Consider the following 27,459-nt stretch of genomic DNA (forward strand, 5'->3'; position numbering starts at 1 on the left):
ATCAACAAATATGCCCAGCTGCCCAAATAATGTCTGACTGCAATTTCAGTTCAGTGGGGACTTGAGATACAAGCTTGTTAAATCATATAAATGTACAGATAGGGAATTGAATGGTTGCCAAGTTGGCCTTAGCTGTTGCTTGTGAACAGTTGACTAGAGAAAGAGGAATTTAGAATAATAGACCTTACTGAAAGAGGTGTTTAATTCTCTTCATATAATATGATGTATACCTGGGAAAATGAAATCAAGAACTAGAGAGCGACTGAACAAAACAGAGTAGTCATTTTTGAAAATGTCCATAAATTTAAAAATAAAGCTTGGAATGTGACTGTATCTCACTGTAAAGAATAGATGTAGGGCCTACAAATTAAGGATCGTAGAGTATTTAACTTAAACAGGAGAACAATGGAAGGTGCACTGTAAATCTCTTATTATCTAGAACATTAATTCCAAGTAGTTTCAAGGACCTAAGTTTGAATAAAGGAAATAAAAAGTTTCCATCTATCAACCTGGTGTCTAAAGCAATAATACATTTAAAAGATGTAATGTCACCAGCACTATGTCCTCAAGAATTAGGATTTAGCTTGTATATGTGTATTTATTGATGTCTTCTAAATACTCATTATAATGACCCGGTAAATACCTTTATAAGTCACCTGAAACAATGGTGGTGGCATAGCAACACTATCATTTGTTATAACCTTATAAAATAGACCATTCCAGCGGTTCTCAAACAGTGGGTCACAACCCCGTTTTAATGAGGTTGCCAGAGCTGGCGTTAGATTGCTGGGGCCTAGGACTGAAGCCCAAGCCCCATCGCTCAGAGCCAAAGCCTGAGGGCTTCAGCCTTAACTGGTGTGGCTCAGGTTACAGGCCCTCCACCTTGGGCTGAAGCCCTTGGGCTTTGGCCCTCACACCCGGGGCAGCAGGGCTGAGGCAGGCTCAGGCTTTGGTCCTCCCTCCTGGGGTCATGTAGTAATTTTTGTTGTCAGAAGGGAGTTGTGGTGCAATGAAGTTTGAGAACCCCTGGACTATTTTACAGTAATTGCCCAAATACCACAGTTTTCAGCAGTCTTGCTACTGTGGGGTGGGCTATTACTGGAACATTACTAGCCTTATGTAACAGTATTCACATGAGGATGGTAAAGGGCTTTTCAAAGCTGGGTAAGTATGAACCCATCTCTTACACAGAAAAACTGAAGCACAGAGAGGTGAAGTGGCCTGCAACAGGTTACATAGCAAATCAGTGCTAGAGAAACACAACTATAGTCCCTTGGCACTAAGCAACAGACCATGCTGTCTACACAGTTTTCTTGTTTTCATTACTAATGGGTAACATTTTTATTTGTATACACAGGTCATATTTTCCTTATATTCATATCTCTTCATTAAACTGGGATTTCAAAATGGTGTCAGAAGACCAGTCCTGTTGTGAGATCATAATTATTTACAAGAATTCTCTGAATATTTTAAGTTAATGGGTGAGGGCAAAGAGAATGCAGACCTCACTATTTAATAACTCCCTCCAATTTTTGATGAAGAGTTTTACTGGTTGCTGAAATGTAGAGAGTCTAACCCCTATCCTAAAAAAACCCCAACGTATAGTAAAACTAGTTTACAAATCCAAGAAAGCGGCTGCAAAAGCTATGGATATTTGTATGGGATCCACACTAATGCCCTGATTCATCAAGGTATATAAGCATGTGCTGACATTTAACCACACGAATCACTGAACTCAGCGGTCCCACGCTTGTGTAAGCACCTTGCTAAAACTGGGCCTAACCAAACAATGAATCATAGAACTGGAAGGACCTTGAGAGGTCATCTAGTCCAGCCCCCCTGCACTGTGGCAGGACTAATTATCTAGACCATTCCTGACAGGTGTTTGTCTAACCTGCCCTTAAAAATCTCCCAAGCTGGAGATTCCACAGCCTCCCTAGGCAATTTATTCCAGTGCTTAAACTTCCTAACTGTCAGGGTGGTTTTCTTAATGTCCAACCTAAACCTTCCTTGCTGCAATTTAAGCCCATTGCTTCTTGTCCTATCTTCAGAGGTTAAGAAAAACAATTTTTCTTCCTCCTCCTTGTAACAAACTTTTATGTACTTGAAAACTGTTATCATGTCCTCAGTCTTTTCTTTTCCACACTAAATAAACTCAATTTTTTCAATCTTCCCTCATAGGTCATGTTTTCTAGACCTTTAGTTATTTTTGTTGCTCTTCTCTGGACTCTCTCCAATTTTTCCACCTCCTTCCTGAATTGTGGTGCTCAGAACTGGACACAATATTCCAGTTGAGGCCTAATCAGAGTGGAAGAATTACTTCTTGTGTCTTGCTTACAACACTCCTGCTAATACATTCCAGAATTATGTTCGCTTTTTTTGCGACAGTGTTATAGTGTTTACTCATATTTAGTTTGTGGTCCACTATGAACCCCATATTCCTTTTCGCAGTACTCCTTCCTAGGCAGTCATTTCCCATTTTGTATGTGTGCAACTGACTGTTCCTTCCTAAGTGGAGTACTTTGCATTTATCCTTACTGAATTTAATCCCATTTACTTCAGACCATTTCTCCAATTTGTCCGGATCATTTTGAATTTTAATCCTATCCTCCAAAGCACTTGCAACCCCTCCCAGCTTGGTATCGTCCGCAATAATAATTATAAATATCCATTTAAACATGCATATATCTTCATTAGTTTTGGAGGCAGAAACCACCTATTTGAGAGTACTCATATTTTGTGTTTGTGTGAGAAGATATTTTATTAGGATACTAGTTCTTTGCGTCTATTGGGGCTCTTAGCACTGCCCATGATTATGCTTTCCTGAAACTTCCCACTTTAAAACCTTGCATTCAGTTGCTTATAATTTGCCAAAGCTTAATTATTTGGGTTAAAATTTTATATCCTGGGTGACTGCCTCCAGCTTTTTATTTTATTTTATTCTATTTATTTATTTTGAAATTTCAGTCAAAGTGTCTCAGTCATTTCTGAGAATGAGGCTAGAGAAAAATATGTTTTGTCCTTGTTAAAAATTCTGGAGACCTTTCTTTGAGAAGCTCTAGTGGAGCATTGGAGCAAGGACTTGAAATGTGGCACGAGCTGGTCTTTTTGTTAGGAATGGCCTTTTGCTGTTCTGAAAATCTGCCCAAATTTAGCCAATTTAAAAGCCTTTGAGAAAATTGCAGCTTGCGCATGCTCAGTTGAGACTTGAAAGAGCATGCAGCTAAATTCCCTGAAGATTCCATTTGCAATGAGCAGGGCCACTGTTAGACTTGCTGGGGCCCAGGGCAGAAACTAAGGAGTGGGCCCTGCTGCCTAGGGCCAAAGCTGAAGCCCGAGCCACCTGTGTCTCTGCTCCACCCCAAAAACTTTCCTCTGTGCTCCCCTAGGAGAGTGTGCCCCCCCAGTTTGCAAACCGCTGCTTTAGTGTGATTTATTTCCACTTTTAGAGATTACTGTAATATTTGCATTACATTTACCCACAGTGACTCTGTAGATGTGTTGTAACTTAGCTTCGTAGGGCCCCAGGCAATTGTCTTGCTTGCTGCCTCCTAATGCCAGCCCTGGCAACATGCATCCCCCAGCCCTCTCCAACTTCTTCTGCAATTGCTGCTCTGGTCTGCAGAGGGTGAGGCCAGGTCTGTGTCTAGACATTGGAACTGTAAGCTGGGCGAGACTTTCTCCTGTGCTTTTGGTGTGGAGGAAGCTGTCTGATTCAAATGCAAAGGTGACAAGAGTACTCTGAAAAATCATGTCTTAGGCATCTCAAACCCAAAATTAATGGATACTTTTGACTTTAATCTCTCTGCCTCAGTTCCCCATCTGTAAACCGGGGATGATAATACCCCTTCACCCAAAGGGATGTTCTGAAAATAAACTAGTTAATATTTCTGAGCACTTAGATATTATAGTGATGAGCACCACTGAAAAGCCCATGAGGAAATTAATAATTCTGTCTTCAGAGCAGGTGCAGCAAATAAGGCATGCGGCTATACACTTAACAATGAGGATAAAAATATATATAATAGCTGTTCATTAAGTGAGCACTATCCATAATGTTCACTTAATGAGGCAGGGGTCTGTGGCAAAAATTGTATGTGATCATGTATCTGTATATATATGTTTGTATGCGTATTAAGATTTGCATTCGAGACACAGATATTTGAAGCGAATAGCTGATGAATCATATCATTAAATTATGTAAATTTCAGTACTTTATATATATCTGTCCCCATATTTCCCTTCTGATTTTTTCCATAGATTTAGCTGAGATGGTTATGAAACATTAAGAATACAACATAAGTAGAAATGCAGTTTCTTTCCATTGCTATTTTTGAAATATTTTATCATTAACCTATCAAGAAAATTGATACAAATGTCTGCTCTAATCACATGCAAACATCCCTTTTTGCATCTTTTCCCTACAATTACTATTCTTCAAACTTTCATTTTTAATCAACAACGCGGTCAAACTTTTTTTTTAATTGGTAACACAGCTATAGTCTAGTGGTTCCAAAGTTGCTGCTTGTGCAATAGAATTGAATATGCCTTTTCCTACAAATCAGTTTTGTGGCATAATTGCTGTTGCACTTGAGTTACAATTCCATCGTGATGGTTTCTCAATTTGCAGAACATAGTATTTGCAACCCACAGGGATTTTTTCTGTTTTGTTTTTGGATTGGAAGCTAGGATATGCAAACTTCTGAATTATATGTATTTTGACCCATACAGAGAACAGAGTCAAATTAATGCTTTGCTATAATAGAATCTGAAACTTTGGGAGCCTTCTGAAGTTATTCTTTAATAGAAATTAGATTCAATAGAAACAAACAGAAGCAAAATCAACTTTCAGAGATATCACTAGCCTCATTTGAGAGCCAAAGTTTCAAAAGTTAATTCCTAAACTGTACGTGTAAAAATCCTGTGCACATCAATTAACGGAGCTAGCTTTCTTTAGCAGCATGTATTCCCCATGAAGATGACATGATGTAACCAAAAAGAGCATTTATTTCATATCTTTATATAGTAATAACCTCTTATTTTTATTATCATAGTATCTAGAAGCCCTAGCTATAGATATATATTTCATATTCTGAAAATAGTTCTTTACTGGCATCTCTAACTTTCTGAAAAGGCTACTCAAAGTCCTACATGACCATATGCCAGCAAGCAAAATTAACCAAGAACCCAGTTCTACAATTGGAGAGAAATATTATTTTCTATAAAAAAAGTAGCTGCTGATTTTTGTTGTGTGTGCAAATTCTTTTTCTGGAGCCTGCCACATTAGGGGTTTATAATTGTACGGTTTTCTTTGCATAGTGAGTAACACTTGGAAATGGAGGTAGAAAAAAAAAAGTAGAAGTGGAATGAACAAAGGACTTTCAGGAGGCTAAAAAGGCTGATTGAAATATGCTGGAGCCTGGCTATATTTAAAAGACACTTGAATTGACAGGTTTTTTGCGTCTTGTTTCCTAGTAGGCAGAACTATACTGCTTTATTTTCTTAGGCAGAGAGGAGATCATTTCTTTTATTTCAAAATATTATAAAGATCACAGTTCTTTCCCTCACTCTGGTTTCTAACATTTTCATTCCTCCTCTATGATTTTATTGAAATTATTTGATCAAACTGTAGTCAACAAGAGTTTTTATTAGGACTGGTCAAAATAATTTTAAGGGAAGTTTCTTTGGTAAAAATGGGTTTTTATTTGGAAAAAAAGTTTTTGGTGAAAAATCCTCAAAAACAAAGTCAGGTCTCCCACTCACACCATCCTCTCTCTCCTCAAGTCAAAAGTAGGGTTGGGCAAATGAAAACTTTCAATAACAATTTCAATAATGTTTTTGATATTTTTAAAATTTAAAAACTGAATAAAAGAAAAATGTCAGTCTGTTCTGTATACTTCAAAATGGAAACTTCAACATTTTAATCAAAACAGGTTTTCATTTTTCAACAGCTCTAGCTTTCATGCAGAACACAGGTAATCAGCGCTTCTGCAAATTCTTTTCACTTAACCACCTTTATGACATGCTCCCACATCATTTTCAGCAGTAAAGATTATTAGGAACATAATGTGGCCAAGGAAGAATACATAGGAAGGGAAAAAAGGGTAAAGAAACCCACGAGGTTCTGCTCTCAGAGCTTCCTTCATGTTTACTGCTCAGGGAAAAGGGTTCAGAGGCTGCTGAGGAGGTAGGGTGCAACAGCCCTACGAACTCCCAAAGGGTTTTGTCTCTACAGTGGAAGATTTTGTATTTTCATGGACACTTCCCATGATCACAGTTACATGGATGCATCATAATACTATGGTGCATATTGGCAGCAACATCAAAACCAGTCTGCAGCATATGAATTCAACCTGCTTTATGTGCCACTGTTTGTGATTACCAGCCTCAAGAACGTACAATAAATATATTTGCACCAATATTCCAACTAGACAAGAAGCTAAAAGCAACATGGTGTTTTCAGAAAGAACAGTAAAGATCTGATGCCAAATATCTGATTAGTAATATTAAAATTTAAAATAATTCATCTGGAAGGCTGTTTAGGGGCTTGGTACATTCACAAAGCTAGCTGAGAACCTGGCAAGTAGTTTCAGAAATTATAACTTAATTTTGTGACCTTGTTAAAGTAAATGGGTAAGTTAATTTAGAAAATCTCTATATTATTATGAACATAACATTGCTTTAGGTTTCAACTCCCAAAACTAATAAGCAACATACTAGAAATCAACTTTATCAATACATATTAAATGAAACAATTAAAGCTTGCAATAAAATGTAGAGAAAAATAAGAAGACTGGAGGAACCAGGACTTTGAGGGGAAAAATTAGATAGATGATGGAGCCTGTACATTATTATTAAACTGGCAAATATCTAGACTTCAGATCCAGATAATCTTAGCTTGAAGTGGAACAATAAAATCCTATCTGGATGTGCAGCACTTATATGTGCAGCCAGCTTGTATAACATGGAAATAACATGTTCTAACTGGCAAACTAAAAAGCTTCCTAAGGTCTGGTGGTTGAAAGCTGGTAAGGTAATATTAAAGGAGAAATGTACTTTGTGAATTAAGCTAAAGCTAGTCTATTACTAATACTTAGAAATGTTCAAGTACCTTCACCATTGAAATATTCAAGCTCACCACAACAGTTAGCTTTAAAAGCATTTAGTTCTAAAAGCATTTATTTGCTAAACTGAATGAAAACAGAATGACAAAAAACAAGATTTTCACTGCAGTGTTTTCTGCAATTACTCCATGTAGATGCTTCAACTAAGAAAACGTACAATTCGCTAGATGAACCGGCTCACATGTAATTTAAGGACACAATGCATAGTATTCCATAGTCTGTTTTCTGATGCCCTCCAAGATAATTAAGTATATTCCCCAATACATATTCACTCACTTTTTCAGCAAAAGTTTTCTATTTAAGTAACACGGAAACTAAAAAACTAAATGCCTGAAATAAACTTATGTATTGCCCAGTTTTGAACCTTGCAATCATCACTAAAATCCCCACAAAATGTTGCCAATTTACAAATTGACATAACCACCACCACCGCCACCTTTAAGGTATTCAGAGAAAAATGAATATTAACTAAGACAGAAATTTCTCATCATATGTTATGTCCTGAAAATACTGGGCTGGATGAGCAATATATACGGCCATTTCTATGTTCCACTAACAGCCATTTAAACCTAGCAATAGGACTCTCATCATACAATTTTATTGTTATTAAACTATGATCTGGTGATCAGTTTCTTGCTTCTTCCAACACTTTGAGTCTCAGCATCATTGTTTTGACAGCCTGAATGCTCCCATTAAGCTTATCAATTTCTGTTGACATATAGTAATCTTTTACCTGGTTTGATTGCTTTCATTACAGCACGAGATGACTTAAGCACTGCTTCATAGATGGCCCTCTGGTCAGGAGTGAACTTTCCATTTGCTGGAAAAGTGCAGGTAATGTCAGAAGCATAGCAGTAATATTCTCCTCCCATGTCAAACAAGCTGAAAAGAAAGGGGGAAAATGTGAAAAATGAAATGCCAGAGTAGTAGTAGAATAAACACACTTTTTTTTTACATTCCTGACTTTATTTAAACCAGATTAGGCCAAAATTATCACGACCCAAAAGCACTGTTCTGTGACCTAAGTGAAACGAGTTGGTAATTTCACAGTATTTCCTTGTAGGCAGGTATCCACATCACAGAGAACATGATGAACAAGCACCCTTGCTGGGAATTTCAGCACAGGGTAAAAAGAATGAATAGGGATAAAGGCAGTTCCTTTAGAAAAAGATTTAAGAGTAGCAGGCATCCACGGCAGTCTCTCAAATTATAGCTCCTCTGACAAAATGGGATTTTTTTGAGATTTTTTTACGAATCCTGTGTGCACTTCAGTTTCCTGCTGTACTTTGCAATGCTATCCAGTGGGGTGGGGGTAGAGAAGGGCTCTCATGGCATCACAGAAGACATGAGGGTGTGTTCCTGCCTTGCTGTCTGGAATGCAATGAATGGGTTGCTAAGGAACTGTCTGGAACTGCTGAAACCAACCCATATCAATGCAGAATTCGAAAGAGACAATGGGAAGCCCCAATGACCAGATCATGCCAACCTACAATCAATGACCAAGAGGAAGGAGGTTTTCCCTTCACCTCTCAGCAGGGTAGCTGAACAGAGACCAGCTCGAACAAAAGGACTGAGTGGTGACAAGCAGGGTATAAAGAGGGGGCTTCTGGAAGAGGCTAGCTGCTCTCACCTGGGACTGACAAAGGGGTCAGAGAAGAACACAGCCTGAAATAGAATCCATTACAGCTTGGCTGGTGGATTGCTCTGGCTTGGCAAAATGGTCTATGTCTTAATGCTTATTTCTCTGTGCTAACCTAAGGAATTCTGATGCTGTGTTTCAGTTGACTACTAAATCCTGTTGCTTTAGAAATGTTGCCTGGTGTCTCTGAAAATACTTGATGAGGTACATTGGTCCCTAAAGAATGTAAATCTATCTGACCATGAGTCTCTCATCTGGACTTGCTGAGCATAGCTCACAGTGTGAAGCAGAAGTGTTTGTGCCCAGAGACTTGGTCCTGGAGGAGGTGAGGCTGCATGGCCTACCTTGAAGGAAAAATGAGACCCTTTGAGGTTTGTATTACTGAAGGGATTCCTCCCAGAGACTGTTTAAAAGCTAGAGTGTAGTATTGATCCTGTGGATCTGTGACTGCCCATATGACCAATTTTTCAGATGAAGAAACATCTACTTGTATCTCAGTGAAAAGAAGCAAGGGCGTTCCAGGGAGGCCAGCCCCAAAACTTAATAGAGTATTGTTAATTAAACCGTGGCCATGTGCATCTAATTGTCAAAATCTATTTTTTGTTTAAACTCAGTTTCTCTGTTAAAGTTTGAGTGCCACTGCTCTGAACATTCATGTCACTTTATGACAAACTTGTCCAATAGGACTTTAAGAAACACATTATCTGCATGTTGAGGTGAATCATTTAATACATCTTTCTGCATCAAAGACAGAAAACACTGGAGATTTTTTTTCTTTTTTAAGCACATAATAGGAAGTTTTACTGGGGCAATAAACCTTGCCCTGCCCTTTGAGAAATATATTTATTCGACATATGAATCAAACGTTTACCATTGTAGGACTACAACTTAGCTGCCATCATTCTTGCTGATTTCTAAGTGGTACTCTGTGTCCTTGTGACAGCCAGATTACACACTTGCAATACTGTGCAGATACAAGCCTTTCTGATAAGGCACTGCCTCAGTGTCAGCAAACTCAAAATTCAGCAGAAAGGCTTATCACCCCCAATCATCATACATGTAATGGGTGCTCTCCCACAATCAATATAAGACTTTGTATGGTGTTGACCCTTAGCACTTGAATTATCTCCTCATTTCCCATGTAATGAGCCACAGTCGGATATCTGCCGATATAGGTCTTCTCACTGCTCCTAGGCAACAATTACTATCTCAAACAATATGGATTTTAGAGCTTTTAGCTATTGTGTGTAAAGTTACTGAATTCTCTTTCCCCAGCCGTTCATAGTGCAGTCAATTAAACAAAACACATTTGTCCCATTTTGCTTTTTTCCCCCCTTTCTGTTTTAAAACTCAAAATCACTTTAATTTACAAAGCTGTGAGGAACCTTGGTATAAAGAGGAATATGTAAGTTCATTTTATTATTATGCAATCAAAGAGGAACACCTCTAGTTTCAACCAACATTCACCCTTTGCGCTTCAAGTTTTAGACACTTGGTAAGTGTCTATAGCATCTCCTTCTATAATAGCCAAAGCCCTGTATATTCCACAGGGACAATGGGACTGGACTCTCTAGCAAGTACCTTTAAAATCTGCAGCATTGTCAATTGATAGTATCTCCATGAAACAGAATAACCTTCATTCCAATTCCATTCCACCCCAAACATATATGATTATGACTCACAGTCATGTAATCGTTGTCAGTGATTATTTTCAGCAATGATTATTTTTGATGCTGGGTGGTTTTTTGAGCTGTGTTCACCACATGTTGGGGAAGAGGGGAAATTATAGTAGGCTCAGTGATTCGTCTTTTCAGCTCCTCATTCCTTGGCTGCTGCTTTATCCTCTAGGCAGCCTAGCTGCCTAGCCTGCATTCCTGGCTCCATGACCCCTTCCCATCTGGTTCTATCGAACAAGTGAAAGGAGAATGCACTGTAATTTAAATTCTCCTTTGTGGAGAAAGTTACAGAAGAGGCCACTTGCAGGCAGGTCTCAGCAGGGCAGGGAGATAAAACAAAATACTGGATGCCTGTCTACTGCAATAAATGCTTAATTTTGTTGTATCTTGGAAAAATGTCACATTCCAGGGATACAATACTAGAGGCCAAGGGACAGGTGAATGGGGCCGTTACCATCTATTATCCATTCTTTCAGGAGCTATGAAGGCTCAGGAGGGACACTTAGTTCACATTTTTGAGGTTATCTTTGCAACCATAACTATTAAAAACTTGTTTTTAAATGGAAGCAGGGCTTCTGGAGCACAAGCCATTTGCCTTAGAAGTCATTCCCCTGCCAAAATGCTTGATTTTGTGATCATGAAATAGATTGAGCCCTGATACCACCAAACAAAAGAAAAAACAAACATTTGAACATATTAAATTAAAATCAGAATCAACTAAGTAAATTTGCCAGAAATAAATATGAATCTTTTAGGTGGCAAATGTACTTATTAAAAATCATTAATGTACACTCTGAGGGTGAAATCCTGGCCCCATTAAAGTCAATGGCAACATTTCCATTGATTTCAATGGGGCCAGGATTTCATCCGGAGTTACTACTACATTATAAACAAATTCTATTGATCCCTTAGCTCTCAAGCAACATGTGCTTCTTAAAAGGCATGCATAAAGGTCTCTCTCGGATTTTGGGTAAGATATTCAGCCAACATTTTTGAGAGACACTCACCTCAGGTTAGTCTATACTACAAAGTTTTGCTGGCATAGCTATGTTGCCTAGGAGCACGAAAAAAATTACATCCCCTAGTTGACAATGCTTTGCTGGCAAAACCACTAGATGCAACTACGCCGATAGAGGAGTACGCTGTTGGCTTATATAATGTTGTTCAGGGATATGGTGTAGCTGATATCTTGGCCAAAGAACTCCTGCTGACTTATGTCAGGTTTCAGAGTAACAGCCGTGTTAGTCTGTATTCGCAAAAAGAAAAGGAGTACTTGTGGCACCTTAGACACTAACCAATTTATTTGAGCATAAGCTTTATGAGCTGTACTAATTTCTTTTTGCTGACTTATGCTGCATCTCCACTAGGGGGCTTCTGGCTAGCTATAACCACATAGGCTCTACAACTATAAATCAAGTTAAACATATTTGTACTAGTAGCCACTGACATAAATTAAAGTTTGTGCTTTGATATTTTAGTTCTATGAAAGTTGCTGTAAAGGAGGATATTTATTTTAATATTCATAATGTAAATAACTTACTTTGTAATAACTTAATACATTATTTGACTGAAATCTGTTCCATTCTTTTGTGACTATATGATTCTTTACCTCTTAAAAGCCTAGTATCACTGTTAACACATTAACATCTCTTTAGGACAAACCTGTCCAACAGTGTTTCAAACCTTCTCCCCACCCCCTATAACAAAAGCTGTAATAAAAATAATTTATAGAAAGAGGATACTAGCGATACCAGATAAGGCCTATTTCAAAACACCCAAATGACCAAAGAGGTCACACCAGCTTATCAGAAGGGAATAAACAAGTACTGTGTGGGAAGACATTACATACCCACTGAGATTGATATCAAATATGGAAAGCAAGTATATATTTGCCAGGGTCTCAAATCTTGCGGTTAGGTTATAGTGAAATAACTACAGTATGAGTTAGTACCAATCATAATCCAACTATTAACATCTATACTGAAATTCATAACATATGACAGATTGTGTGTTTTGGTTTGCATTCTACAAGGCAACAATTCTGGTCCTACAGAAGACAAAGTAAGTTTTGCCATTTTTAGTGGAAAATAACTATTAGTGGGTAATATTCAAAGGAAAAAATGGCGCGTTCCCTTTGATTCTTTATGATGTATGCGTTTAAGTTTGTTTTCTGTTTGTTTTTTAACCCTAGAAATATCAGACCTTATTTTCACTGTTTCCGCTAATGGTCCCCAATAGAGGCCCACAGAAACGAAGCAAGAGCTCAGCTGTTAATTGAAAAAAAAATGGGAGTGCTGAATGATTAACAAAGATCTCTCCTGCCAACAGTTTGGGATGCGTTTACATTAAATAGATTTTAATGAAAAATAAGAGATGAGATTTTCAATAATCTGACTACAAATCAATTGTTTATTTTTAAAAAAGAAATTTAAGATTAAAATGTCATAATCCTACAAGTTCTCCACTTGCCTAGGAGGTTTTTAAGAAACAAGCAGAATTATACAACCAAACTTACTTGGAGGTTGTCTTTATGTAACAAACTCATGAACAAACACCCCATTTATTTTTTCTTTTGTGACAAAGTTCCTCCTCTACCTTGATGGGTCTTGCGCTTATTGGCGGATTTCCTCGCCTCGGAGATTCACGGCAGCCCTCACTTTGGCTGTTTTCGTGAACCCACAGTCCAGGTCAACTCCTCCTGTGTCTGACCAGGAGTTGGGAGGTTTGAGGGGAACCCGGGCCCCCCCTCTACTCCGGATTCCAGCCCCGGGCCCTGTGGAATCCACCTGTCTAGAGTGCCTCCTGGAACAGCTGCGTGACAGCTACAACTCCCTGAGCTACTTCCTCATGGCCTCCTCCCAACACCTTCTTTATCCTCACCATAGGACCTGCCTCCTGGTGTCTGATAATGCTCGTACTCCTCAGTCCTCCAGCCGTACACGTTCTCACTCTCAGCTCCTAGTGCCCCTTGCTCCCAGCTCCTCACACGCATGCCACAAACTGAAGTGAGCTCCTTTTTAAACTCAGGTGCCCTTATTAGCCAGCCTTAATTGATTCTAGCAGCTTCTTGATTGGCTGCAGGTGTTCTAATCAGCCTGTCTGTCTTAATTGTTTCCAGAAAGTTCCTGATAGTTCTGGAACCTTCCCTGTTGCCTTACCCAGAGAAAAGGGACCTACTCAACCTGGGGTTAATATATCTGCCTTCTATCACTCTCCTGTAGCCATCTGGCCTGACCCTGTCACATTTTATAAGTCAACTTAAAACACTGAATCAGAATATAAATAGCCCAATTCTCTAGCTCACATAGGACTATTTTGAGACCCTCACTTCTGAGATAACTAGATGGCTATACCTTGTGTCCTAAAGTGCCTTGTGGCTAAGCCAATTAATATTTTGTATCTCCAATTAATAAACGAATTATAATTTAACTTTAATATAATGGGTTAAAACTGAACAGTCATAATTACTACTTAATGCTATATTACAGTAGTGTCCAAAGACCAATCAGGATGAGGACCCCATTGTGCCAGGCACTGTACAAATATATACAAAAACCAGGTTAAATAGGTTTTAACAAAAGATAAGAGGTACAAGATTTTCCATAGTCTGACTAAAAATCAACTGCTCATTTAAAAAAAAGTCAGTCCTACTAATTCTCCACTTGCTGTACCCCAATGAGTTTACAGTCTAAATGCATAAATCAGACTTTAAATCCATGCTCTGTGTGGGCAAACTTGTGTGTCCATGCAGGACCTCACTGAAGTCAATGTTGCTTTGCCTAGATGCAAGGGTCCACCCATGTGGAGCCATTTGTAGGATCTGAGCATTAGAAATTAAACTCCTGTTTGGAAGATTCAGCTGTGAGGATATAGGCTCATGTTATTTAGAAAATTCTCGCATAGCTAATCATTAAATTATTCTGTGCATGTGTGTATATATATGAACACATGATATTTTCTAGATTATACACTTCAATAAACATTTTATATTTAAAAATATATTCCACATTTGAATTAAAGAATTAAAGTTGTAGAAGAGAAGCCATTCCCACAACTCAGAGTAAAGACAGGCAATTTTACTATTATTTCACAAAATGGTAATTACATGTGAGCCCAAACCAAAACCCAAGATCAGTAAAACCCTCAACATTGCTGAAGTTGGATCTTATATTTATGGTTCAGGCTCATTTCTAAACAGTAACAAACTAGACAGCATATACATAAAAGTGTTGGCAGATGGAGAAATTGTTTGATGTGATTATTAATATTGTTCTCAGTAAAAAGGCGCCATGTTCTTTAGTGTTGTACTCCAATAGCATGCATTCTAGATAGTAGCAGACCCTGAGAGTGTGAAACAATCCCAAATTCAGAGGACAGAAACTAAAAAATTAATTTTGTGAAATTCAGATGTTCATAGTACTTGGGATTTTCAAAGACGCTCAACATTGGCCTAATTCTGCTTGCACTTAAGTCAATGAAAGTTTTACCACCGACCTCAATGTGAGCAGTTAGGCCAACACTGTGTTCTTATTCAAAAAACCTACCCACTAACTATCTGAACTTTGAATTGTCTCACACATTCACAACCTTGTAACAATTTTAGAGCCTGAGCAGAAATTATTTCCCTCTAGTCACATAGATATTCTACATTCTTTGGTAATTTATTCTTATATTTTTACCACCTATTGGCTCTTATATGATAACAGATATTTGACAAGTTACAAATCTTTCATAAAGGAATAGAATTCTTGCTTTGAAAGAGGAAAGCATTCAAGTACTTATCCTTATGCATTCAAATTTTAATGTATTAGGATTAATTATCCTCCTGTTTGTGGTATATAAAGCTGTAATGTTGCTAAGTAAAGGCTGCCCTGACTCAGTATAATTACAATTCCAGAGGCATTCCATAATTTCCATAGATTAACAGGTTTCAATAAAGGCAATTAGGATTTAAATACACCACAATCAAAATAGCCAAAATCTTAAGGTTTTTTTTTTTTTAACATTACTGTCATCATAAAAATTTACTGGTTTTCTTAAACCAATTATAATTACAACCACCAAACAATATTAATAAGGAAGGCTGGCTTTCTAAGATGTTTGGGTTATTGCAGAACTGAGTAATGGAAAATCACCAAGTAGATGCTACAGAGGAATAAAAGTTACAGGTCAGGCACTACCATTTGAGTAGGCTCTTGGGTTCTGGACAGCCAAGTCGTGCAGTGTATGTCACAGTTAATTTCCTTAATTGCTCACACCTACTTAGGAAGGCTGATGGCCTGACCAGACATCAGCCAGCCTGTTGCAGAGACACCAACAGCCTTCCCTTGTATGAGGGTTAAGGGCAGCTGGAAAAGGCGTGGGGCTGTCTGCCTGCTGTACAAGATGTTAGAAGCCTCAACCCTTCTTTTTTCAGCTTCCTTAGAGCATGCCTCCCCATAAATCCACTTCCAACCCATTTACCAGGGAACTGTATTTCCTCAGTAACAATTACCTGCACCAAAATCTGCCACACCTACCACCTACTAAGTTGTGACATCTCGACCTAACCACCAGTCCATGACCTGCTGTGAGGAAGATGAAAAAACCCACCCTGCCTCGGCCAATCTGGAGGTGAAAGAAATATTTCTTCCCAGCCGCCAAAAGAAAAAAGGAGACTAATGCAAGCCACAGCAGGTCATAAAATTCAGTCCTGTTCTGGGTTGAGGGTAGGTGCTGCTGATCTGAGAGAGAGAGAGAGAGAGAGATCTCCCCATCTGGAATGCATGAATGGTGGCTCAATGCCCCCACCTGGTTTGGCCACTTCCTGTCCCCCACCCCATCCCCCCACCCCCGGCTTCTACTCAGGTGTGTCCCTGTTTCCCCTCCCTTAGAACCCAAATGCAGGAAGGATCCTTAAAGGAGTATCATCCTCTTTTTTCCTGCTACCAAGGAAAAGAATCACCACATTCAGTTGCAATACAGCACACTGACCAGAGACTTTAAAAGCTATATTTTCAGACACACGACTGCCCATTAAATATGTGCAATTACTGTGACTGTTTGTATGAATGCAGTATTTTTACTGTTACTAAATGTGGCAATTGCATAAACACACTAGATCAGTGGTGGGCAACCTGCAGGCCGCATGCGGCTCATCAGGGTAAGCTGATTGCAGGCCACTGGGAGCTGCAGTGTGCCATGCCTGCGGACAGTCAAAGGAAACAAAATATCTCATGGCCTGCAATCAGCTTACCCTGATGGGCTGCATGTGGCCCGCGAGCTGCAGGTTGCCCACCACTGCACTAGATGCACAACTGCATGCCTATCATATTTAGCCTAGAGGACTTCTTGATCTACAATTTATTTTTAAGAATACACCTCTACCATGATACTACGCGGTCCTCTGGAACCAAAAAAATCTTACTGTCTTATAGGTGAGATCGCATTATATCGGGGTAGGGAGAGGAACCGCTCCCCACCCCAGCTCGCTTCTGCCTCCTCCCCTGAGCGTGCCTCTGCTCTGCTTCTTCCTCCCTTACAGGCTTGCTGCGCCAATCAGCTCTTTGGCGTGGGAAGCCTGGAAGGAAGGGGAGGGGGAGAAGCGGAGTGGCGGCGGCACGCTCAGGGGAGGGGGAGAAGCGGAGGTGAGCTGGGGCGGGGAGCGGTTCCTCTGCACCCTCCCCCATCCCCGGTTACTTGCTGCTGCCCTCCCCATGCCCCCCTGCCCCAGCTCACCTCCACTTCACCTCTGTCTCCTCCCCTGAGCGCACCGCCGCCACTCTGCTTCTCCCCGTCCCTCTCTCCCTCCAAGGCTTGCCGTGAATCAGCTGTTTGGCGCGGCAAGCCTGGGAGGGAGGGAGGGGGGAGAAGTGGAGCAGTGGCGCGCTCGTGGGAGGAGGTGGAGGCAGAGTGGAGGTGAGCTGGGGTGGCCACAGCAAGTAAGCGGGGGGGCAGAGGAACCGCTTGCGGTAACATGAATTTGGATATAAGGAGGTAAAGCAGCCCCGCTCCCCGGAGCGCTGCTTTACCGCGTTATATCCGAATTAGCGTTATATCAGACTGCATCATATCAGGGTAGAGGTGTAGTTTAACGCACAGTAACAAATGTAACAATACACCGTATATTTAGTGTTCTGCGTTTTCAGTATTTATTTGAAAAAAAAAAGGGGGGGGCATTTTTCAGTGTTTATTTTCCAAACATTAAAACCAGAATGAAATCGGGTTAACAATAAAAAAAAGAAAACCAAGGGGGAAAAAAAGAAAACCAAAAAGCTTTTGTAATATACACATTTTACAACAATATAATTGAAACTTTTATTTCCATGTACAAAGGTATGCATTGTCTCTCTCAGAGTTAGTAGCTTTTCCCAGAAATCCTTGTTTGTGTATGCTCACATAATTTTCTTCAAAATATCCTCACTCATGTTGAGACTTTTGCTGTCTTGGAGGTTGTCCAACTTTGAAAGCATGCGCTCTGCATCAATAGGTCCAGTGGATACACTCAAAGCTCACTGTGCCACTTTGCTGAAGTGTCTTGAGGACTGTTCCACAAAGCCAGCACATCCAGTTTTGCACTGTCTGGCGTAGCAAGGATTTCCGGAAACAGCTGGGTTTTCTTCCCGTATGTTTCTCCTGCAGCTTTCATGCTCAATTCAGCTGAGATTTTGGTTGTCAAGATCCAGTAAACATCTGTATTGGCAAATGTGTTGGCAGTAGTTGAACAAAACTCCAGTGATTTCTGTGTGCCACACAGTGATTCCAAGTTTTTAAACAATGAACATGTCCTTGGTGCACAAAATCTGGTGGTCATTTTGTTTATTTGCCAGTCTCTTCAAAGTTTCTGCTTTAGAACCAACAAATTTAGGATGATCTAGGAGAGGCATTAGCACAGTCTATGCATTATATTTATGACAGGCAGCAAAATACAAGCTCATCCACTGATGTGGCACAACAGGCGTAGGTAATTAGCAATTGGCTCTGCACTCATCTCGCACTACGTAAAATAAAGCCTTCAACTTATTTGCATGCTTGAAAACAGCCCTGAATCAAACGATTCAAGATTTCATGTCTTTCATTTCTTCTGTAGCAGTAGCTGCTGACAGTGCAACATTAATCAGATGAGCAGGAAAGTAATATGTAGTAGCTCCATTTTCTGATTAAACTCAATCTCCTATGCAAATATAGCCATGTAGGAAGCAGAATGTGTGTTATGGCCACATTTCCCCAAAATGGTTGGTACATCTCAAACACGTCAGTTAAAAATCAGACTAGACACCAATTTTCATCAATTTGTTCCATCAGTTTAGATATTACAGCATCATAATTTTCTTTCCGATACTTAGGAGTGAGGTTGTCTCCATTAGGAAGGGGTTTTGCTGCTGGACAGTATAGTCACACGAAGTCACCAATAGGCTCCTCTGCAATTAACAGCAGTTGTCCAGTGAAACAAAGAGCACTCACAAATTCATTGACACAATCGTGCTTGTGTCCTCTCTTTTATTAAAGCCCTGGTGAAAATTCCTGATACTGACTGTTTATCCTGAAGCTCAGTTTCTTCTCTAAGGCCTGGTCTACACTGCGCGGTTATTTCGGAATTAGCCGAGTTACCTCGAAATAAAACTGGTTCCGTCCACACGACCTAACCAGTTTTTTCAATTTAAAGGGCTCTTTACTCCGATTTCTGTACTCCACCTCGGCAAGTGGAGTAGCGCTAAAAATCAAGATCGCAGTTCCGGGTTACAGGTACTGTGGACACAACTCAACAATATTGGCCTCTGGGAGCTATCCCAGAATGCTCCCTTGTGACCGCTCTGGACAACACTCTGAACTCCGATGCACTAGCCAGATAGGCAGTAAAAGCCCCAGGAACTTTTGAATTTCCTGTTTGGTCACCATCAGTACACCATCACAGGGAACTATGCAGAGTCCACCATCATAGGCGACCATGCAGAGTCCACCATCTCAAGAGACCACGCAGTCCCGGATTTGCAGACGAGCTCCAGCATGGTCCAAACGGGAGGTACTGGTTCTCACTGCATGTTGGGGAGACGAATCTGTTATGGCAGAACTTCATTCCAAAAAAAGGAACGCAAATACGTATGCTAAAGTCTCCAGGGCCATGACGGAAAGAGGCTACTCCAGGGACACAGAACAGTGTCGTACAAAAATCAAGGTGCTCAGGCAAGCGTACCAAAAAGCCAGGGAGGCGAATGGGTGCTCTGGGACACAGCCTCATACATGCCGGTTCTACCATGAGCTGCATGCAATTATGAGGGGTGATGACACCACTACCCCACCACTGTCTGTGGACACCTGCAAGGGGGGAGTAGCACCGAGTGAGGAGGATGAGTTTTTGGAGGATGAAGAGGAGGAGGAGGACAGTGCACAGGCAGCAAGTGGGGAATCTGTTTTCCCCCCAGCCAAGAACTATTCTTAACGCTGGAGCCAATAGCCTCCCCCTACTCTCAAAGTATGCTCCCGGACTATGACCCTGGAGAAGGCACTTCTGGTGAGTGAGAGCTTGATTGGAGCCACATGGTGGGGGATGGGGAGAAACCCAGCCACGCTGGGCTGTTCGCATTTAGTTTAAAGGGCTCATCCCTTCTCAGAGCCTCATCGGAGCAATGCTGGGCTGTTTGCGTTTAGTTTAAAGGGCTCATCCCTTCTCAGAGCCACGCTGGGCTGTTTGCGTTTACTTTAAAGGGCTCATCCCTGCTCAGAGCCTCATCGGAGCCCCGCGGTGTGTGTGTGTGGGGAGGGTGTTGTATGAAGCGATCATCCCAGAGAGCCCGCAGGCTGCCTGAAAGCTGAATTCTGTTGCCTGGGCACTGCCTGCAAGCTGAATTCTGTTGCCTGGCCGCATGTGAAGGCTTACTCACACCAAAGTGGCAGGCACTTCAGTATAAGAGGCAAAATGAGACCTTGTACAGAAAGAACATGTGCTGTGTACTATTAATTGCCTATTTCACTGAGAAACAGTGTCCCCTTTGTTCTCTAAAATGTATCTTTTAAAATACTACCCTCCCTTTTTCTCCTCCTGCAGCAGGTGCAAATGTTTCAATGTGACCCCTATCTACTCCATCCCAGAGGCTGGTCCAGATTAGAAGGCAGAAAAAACGAACTTGGGACGACATCTTTGCCGAGCTCATGCAGTCTTCCCTCACTGATAGGGCCCAGTTGAATGCGTGGAGGCAAACAATTGCGGAGTCGCGTGAAGCGTTACATGAATATGAAGAGAGGAGGGACGCACGCGATGAGAGCAGGCAGGATGCTATGGTCAAGCTCATGGGGGAGCAAACTGACATGCTCCGCTGTATGGTGGATCTAATGTGGGAAAGGCAGCAAGACCACAGACTGGTCCCTGGTAGGGAGGGGAGCTAAGGGCAGACTCAGAGTCTGCTAGGGAATCCAGAGGGAGAGAGGAGAGAGACTATGTAGAACAGAGGCCCCTGTGGGTTTGGGGAAGGATTGCAGGCATGCCTGCTCAGAGGAAGGGGCAGAGTCAAATGACTGACCAAGGAAAGTCTGGGAAGAAGAGATAGCCTGACTAATAGGGCCTGAGATGCCCTTTCGTTAGAGTCCTGGAAGGGACAGAAGCAATTTTTGGGGTAGTCTGGAACCAGCCACAGAAGGGCAGAACTGGTTGTGTGGGGATCTAGAAGAACCCAGGCCTGCCCATCCAAACCAGTGAGGAGAGTGGCCCTAAAGGAGGTAACCAGGTGGATAGGGGGCGCTACATATCTTTACCTGTGGAAGATTGATTGTTTAAATTCAGTACCCCCACTACTAAACGGACGCAAAGAAATAGGCAGGCAGAGTCTCCTTGCAAGCCCATAGTGCGATATTAACGTTGTTTGATTTTCCAGCCTCCACTGTGCGTGAATTTTGTGTTTTCCACTGTGGAACCACTTCAGTTTCAGAGCTGCAGGACACAACAATCGTGTAAAGCTTTAGTGTTTAAAAAATAAATATCGCAAACAATACTGAGTGGATTGATAAACACATGTAAATCAGTAAAAACTGAACCTCTTTAATAAAAAAAAACCCAGTAATTTACCAGTGAAAAATCAGTAAAAACTGAAAATGTGGAACACTACATATGTTGCATGCTACAAGTCCCTAAAAAATTGTGATGCTTCACTAAAGAAAAATATACACAGTATATTTCCATTATTTATGTACCTTGTTCACTGCACATTTTCTGAAACATGAAGATATATTTTCCACATTTTTTCCCCAGAATTGTCTAACTATGGAAGAAGAGCCAACCAACAAAATTACTGGCATCACTTCCCCATTTTCCCTTCCTTGTGGTTTTTGCACTTTATAAACAGGATTGTTCATACATGGTTTACACCTGCTCAGGGAGAATGTGGCTGAGGTTGCATAAGGTCATTGCAAACTCACATCTACCATGTGTCTGCAATGGACAGTTCAGCCAGAAAAGTGTCACTGATCACATGCTGAGCATGATCAGTGAGAGTGAGGCATTGATTTAGTTCATACATACTGAAATCTTCGCTTGCAAGTCCTGAAGTCCACACCAGAAAGCAAACTTTATTTGGTTTACGCCTGAGGGAGGACAAGTAACAAAAATCCTGCCTGACTTTCTTTGAGGGTGAATCCATATGGTGTGCAATAGTAGTTAATAGTCACTGATTCCACATTCTCCTACTTATTTTTCCCCCTTTTAATAATTTTTATTAATAGGTTTTGTCCAGTTCTTCAATTTTTCTCTTTAAAAGTAAATATGGAAATATATCTAGAATCTAATATAAAAGATACACAGTAAAAAATGCCAAATAAAATATTTTGGGGGAGTAAGGACATAAAGTGACTTACCTGTATAGAAGTGCACAGTTTAATTTTTAGAGCTCCCATGCTGGTTCTAGGTCCACATGCATATAGTTTATAATCTTCCTTCCCTCACACATTGCAAAATACTGTAAACATTATTAACTAAAGCTGGACAATGCAAAGTATGAGAAAAAGCAGATAACCTTTCAGGTGCTTTACTGACTGACTGAATTGCTATGTATCAGCAGTGTAATGTTAGACAATAAGGTCAAACAAAAGGTAGGCTGCCTTTTACATCTGTTCGACCAGTAACCTTCAAAAATCACTAAGTACATTTCACTTCTTTTTTCACAGGCAAAAAGCCTGATCTCACAATTTAAAATTACTTTGAACATAAACGAGCAAAGGCCAAAAGTGGGACAGCATGTGGCTTATTCCATAATCTTGTGATTGTGTTAGAAATAAATGCAGAAGGGAACTAATAGATATTCTTCTCTCTTATATGAAACCTTTCAGTTATTCAGTGGAAGTTTGGAAGGTCCTAGGTTCAGTTGCTAAGCACTAATCTGCACTCTCCATTTACTACATAGGTTAGGTTCCATGTTAATATATAATATAATTTAGGGACCTTGGAAATAATTTCAAAAACACCTAAGTCCATTGACGTTCAATGGAATTTTAGGCATCTAAGTCACTCACATGCTTTTGAAAGTAATATCTGTTACTATGGGCCAGATCCTCCTCACCCTACCCATCAGAGTCACACTGGGACTACTGGGTGAATAAGATGAACAGGATGTGGTCCTATTACTCACACAGCACACTGTATAGTAAAAGGTAACTTCAGAGTTATATTTTTGGCTTTAAAATCTAGGAAAATATTTTGTGGTTTGATAACACTGATTAAGAGTCTTCGATACTGAAGGACCTCAGAACACTTTGCTTATCAGTTTAAATTTGTAAAATATAAGGTGTAAATGGCCAGGTTTATTTTCTCAATATATAGGCATAAAGTCACTGCATGAGGTATTTGTTAAATGAAAGAATCATCTCTTTCTAATGTTATGTCAAACCGCCACCTTACTTTACAGATCTACCTTCTGTGTACAGACAAAATTAAAGCCAGATGATCTCTGTGGTAGGGTGCAGGATCCACCTACTTACTATCTTTACACCCAGTGAGGGCTCTCCAGCAGCGGAGATGTGGCCAGTTCTGTTTCTGTTCTCTTTGCATGATTCAAGTAGGTCAGAACATGGGGTGCAGGAAATTAGACTCAACACTGGTAATGGAATATTGAGCCTTTCACTTCTAAACTGGTTGTTCAAAGCAGGTCAATTCAATAGTGACTAGGTCCATGGCTTATACAGGGAATGCAGTCATGTATCCAGAAAATGGCTGCATAATTAACCTTTGTCACATAAATCTGCTTGTGCTACATATATTTACAAAATGCTGCCACCGTGCACTCTCATACTTTTCCTGCTGTCTTCCTCCTTGTCTGGTTGCTTTGTGTTTTCACCAGAAGAGGGAATTCAATCCATTTCCTGTGCTGGTTCTCATGCTGCTGCCCTTCAAAGGAAGTAATGACAGACTGTCCAAGCCTCAGATAGCTTTGCCAAATTTGCCAGCCTGCCACAACTCTCGGTGGCAGGGTGGTGGTGGTGTGAGAGATCTTCCACGGAGCTTTACAGTCTGTGCAAAGTTAAAGCATGGCATGCATAAAGTGAGGCATGCAGAACTTTCTGGCTAGTTAAGACCTTGCAGGAGAGAGGACTGTATGGTCCATTGAGGAAGTAGGTGGCAGGGTACAAGGTCAGCCGGCTGTGGAAGGGGCCTCAGTATTTTTTACAGGGACATTGGGAGGCGTGCAGGAAAGCTATGGAACTCTGCTGGCAAACAGCTTCCCCAGGAACACAGCTCCTAAACTACTTAGGAGTGGGGTTCCCTTTCACAGGACTGGAGAAGGTGTGGGCTCACTGGAGCAGCAGCAGTACTAGATGGGTACGGAGAGATTTGTAGAAATGGGCACAGTGCAAAGCTTCTAAGCTGCTGGAGCAGTCTGCCCGTCCATCACCCTGGTATGGAAGAAAACAGTCTCCAAAGACAGCAGCAGCATGGGACCTCCCTCTTTCTTCCATATTCATTGGAATTAAATATGAATTTTGGAAGTTAAGCCCTGTTCATCTCATGGGGTATGAATTGTAAACCTCATTCAGTTGGATTCTAAAAGCTGCTTCAACAAATACCAGAGTAGAGGGGTAACAGCCTATATACATTTTCTAATTCCCTTCACACAAGGGTAAGAGATTGTACTTGGGTTTTGTCTTGTTTTAACTGTTTGCCTTTTGCGAAAATATCAGAAAATAAAGAGCAGCAATAAAAAAAAAACAATCAAACAAGTCTTCATACTCTGATACAGCCCAATGTGCTACCACTGGGGAAGCTTTGTACTGGTGGCAAATCATGGGTCCTAACTTTCTCCGTATAGATGCAGCCAAAGGCACCTTGGTTAGCTTGTGCACAGCTATCATCTGCTATGGAAGCCAGTCTCTGCTTCTGAGAAAGCCTTTTCATTCTCCATAACTCACTGAGTTTTTGCAGGGAGGTGGCCAGCTCAATACAAGGAGTGCAATGGTAGCAATGAAGAGAAGGGAGTTACTGCTAGACTCTCTAAGGGCTTGGGGTTGCGGGGCAAGAGGGACTGAGGCAGCCGTGGATGCACTGGAAGCTGCAGAAGAAGAGTGTCAGTATTCTATTCTAGCATCTCTGCAATTGAGAATATTCATGAGGTCAGAAAAAATTTAGGGAAAGTTCCTCAAAGAGGTTACCTCCTTTACAAGTCTACCAACTTGTTGAATCACTGTGTTTTCTGCCTCTGGTACTGCTCAATAGGCTACAGCTATGAAGATCTTTAACAGAAGCAGTTCTCTCCTGAAGGAAAGTCAGGCCTGCCTTGCACTTAGTGCTTTCCTAAGCGTGGTTGCAACTTTGGCTTGTCATCTGCTTGAGACCTCCATCTCGAAACAGAAGATTCGGAAGCATCATTGTAACAACTTTCTTTTTGCAGAGGCAAGGGTGAGAATGTCACAGCAGCAGAAGGCTGATGGAAAAGCATGCAACCCTGTAAATTGTTTGCAGCTGGATGCTTCTCCATCAAGCTCAGGGAGGGAACACCCCATTGGTTCTGACCTGATGAGGTGAAGGCTAGAAAATGCCAGCACAAAGTAAATGATTCACATATGGTTATACATAGGAACCAAAGTTTTGCATCTAATTTTATAACAGACGCCTAATAAATGCAACTATTTCCAGAGATACTGGGCACCCACAGCTCCTGCTGAGCTGTGCACATTCAGTACCTTTAAAGTCAGCCCACAGTTATTTAGGTGTTAAAATTTCCATTTAGGTGCTTAACTTTCAGCACCAAAGATTGTGTGTGCTAAACAAATAGTGGAGCTTAGAGAAATAGGTGAAATGTCAGATCTTTGATTGTTGATTTTACTGTAAATACTCGCAAGCTCTCATATATGTAAAAGGTCAGTGCTTCCCACTTTTGCCATGGATAAAACTGAGTCAGCATCAAACAGTGAACAAAGCAATACTTCATTTCATTTCAGAAACATCTCATGATTTTTCTTGGCTTTGAAGCAGGCAACCTTAGAGTTACTTAACTCTGTCATCTTCCAAATTAATCCATTATTCAGACACTTCACAATACTATACATGCTGTAAGAAGACAAAGCCAAGCGTTGCCAGCCTTCCTACTTACAGGGCCAAAAGTGCAAGCCAAATGTGCAGCAATCAAGACAGTAGGCAGTAATTTAGAACAGCAGTGCCTGAATGTTCATGTGCCACGAGTGTTTTGCCAGCGACAGGAAAGCACATTTTTATCTGTTGGGAAACAAGGTCTATTCTTCATGGCAGCACCTCAAGAGGATAATATGCCACTGCAATTGGGAAACATTCTTGCTTTTGAAGGGCTCAGTGGTGCCATTTAGGGGCAGTGTAGAACTGTTTCCTTTTAGAGGAAGCACTGGAAGGCATTCAGCCTTGGAAGGCATGCCTGAGGAGAAGGCCTTCTGGAGCTCCCGGGTGCACAGAGGCTGCATACCTGCTACTGAATATTTTGGGTGACGACTGCTCCTGGGTAACAGAGCTGGAGCAGTCCCTCAACTGCCCTGAGTGTAGAGACTGGGACTGGGCTTATCCATGGTTTTTATGCAGGGCATTTAAGGGATGGGCTGGAGGCTCCCTTGTACCCTTCCTCTGAACTGTGCACCTGTTTAAGGGCCAAGCTGAATTTGCCTCAGCATTTGTGTTCTTCTGTATCTATGCACTCCAATGCTACTGTGAGTTAACTTCTGACACCAAGAAAAGAGATGGTTTTAGGAAGCTGATTTTTCTACTGAAATGCAATATAAGTCCTAATCTTTTAGAGAGTATTTCAAACATGATTTGCCTATATGTGCTGAAAATACAAAAAGCCACTTTGATTTTTGTGGATGTTATTTTCTATTATGCTAAATAATATATTTTAAAATAGAAAATATTAAATTCAGTTGTCATTTAGTAAAGTACGAGACCTAGTCTTGCTGATCTTATTCAACCAAACTCCCAATGACACCAGGAACATGATATGCAAAAGCAACTCTCCAGTCTTACTTACAGAGTACCAAACAAAATCTAAGAGTCCATAAAAATCTAGAAAATGAAATTAATTTTCTGAATGTGACAAAAAAGGAGAAATAGACTAACATGGTGTTCTAAGGAGAAAGTTAAATTAAAAGACTAAAATACAGCACTTAAATGAAAAATGAAGTATTTTTACAGTAAAAAGCACATTGTTGCTCATGACCTTTGCTTTGGTTTAGAATGCTTGTACATTTCAAGCAGAATTCAAACTTGGAACGTGGATTATCTAGTATGAATAGGAAATGTGTTCAATTAGAGAAGGAAATCAATTCAATAAAAGGCTTACTAAATACATTTTTCTATTTTTAATCAAGTTCAGATTTTTGTGAATTAGCGTAAAATGAACCATGCATATACCATAAGAAAAAAACAACTAATTTTTACTAAAAATGTAAACTAACGGCAGATGACTGAATAAAATTTAAGGGCAATTTTAAAAGAAATGGACAGGCTGTTGCTTCTCCATTCTACCATTAAAAAAAGTAGTGACCAATTTAATTCCTTATATTACTTCTAAGAAACACAACAGTAACAGAGATATTAACAAAA

At 40.5% G+C, this 27,459-nt stretch overlaps 1 protein-coding gene across 4 annotated transcripts in view; it reads right to left on the minus strand.

Annotated features, from left to right (window-relative positions):
• Positions 1–27,459, minus strand: part of PEPD (peptidase D) — a 220,505-nt gene that overhangs the window by 43,558 nt on the left and 149,488 nt on the right. For all 4 annotated transcript variants that reach the window (XM_073307882.1, XM_073307881.1, XM_073307880.1 and 1 more), the window contains one exon: positions 7,858–8,006. In XM_073307882.1, coding sequence (XP_073163983.1) covers positions 7,858–8,006 — 149 coding nt within the window. The remainder of the gene's footprint in view (positions 1–7,857; positions 8,007–27,459) is intronic.

This window comes from Lepidochelys kempii, chromosome 12 (assembly GCF_965140285.1).
Source record: "Lepidochelys kempii isolate rLepKem1 chromosome 12, rLepKem1.hap1, whole genome shotgun sequence".
NCBI lineage: Eukaryota > Metazoa > Chordata > Testudines > Cheloniidae > Lepidochelys > Lepidochelys kempii.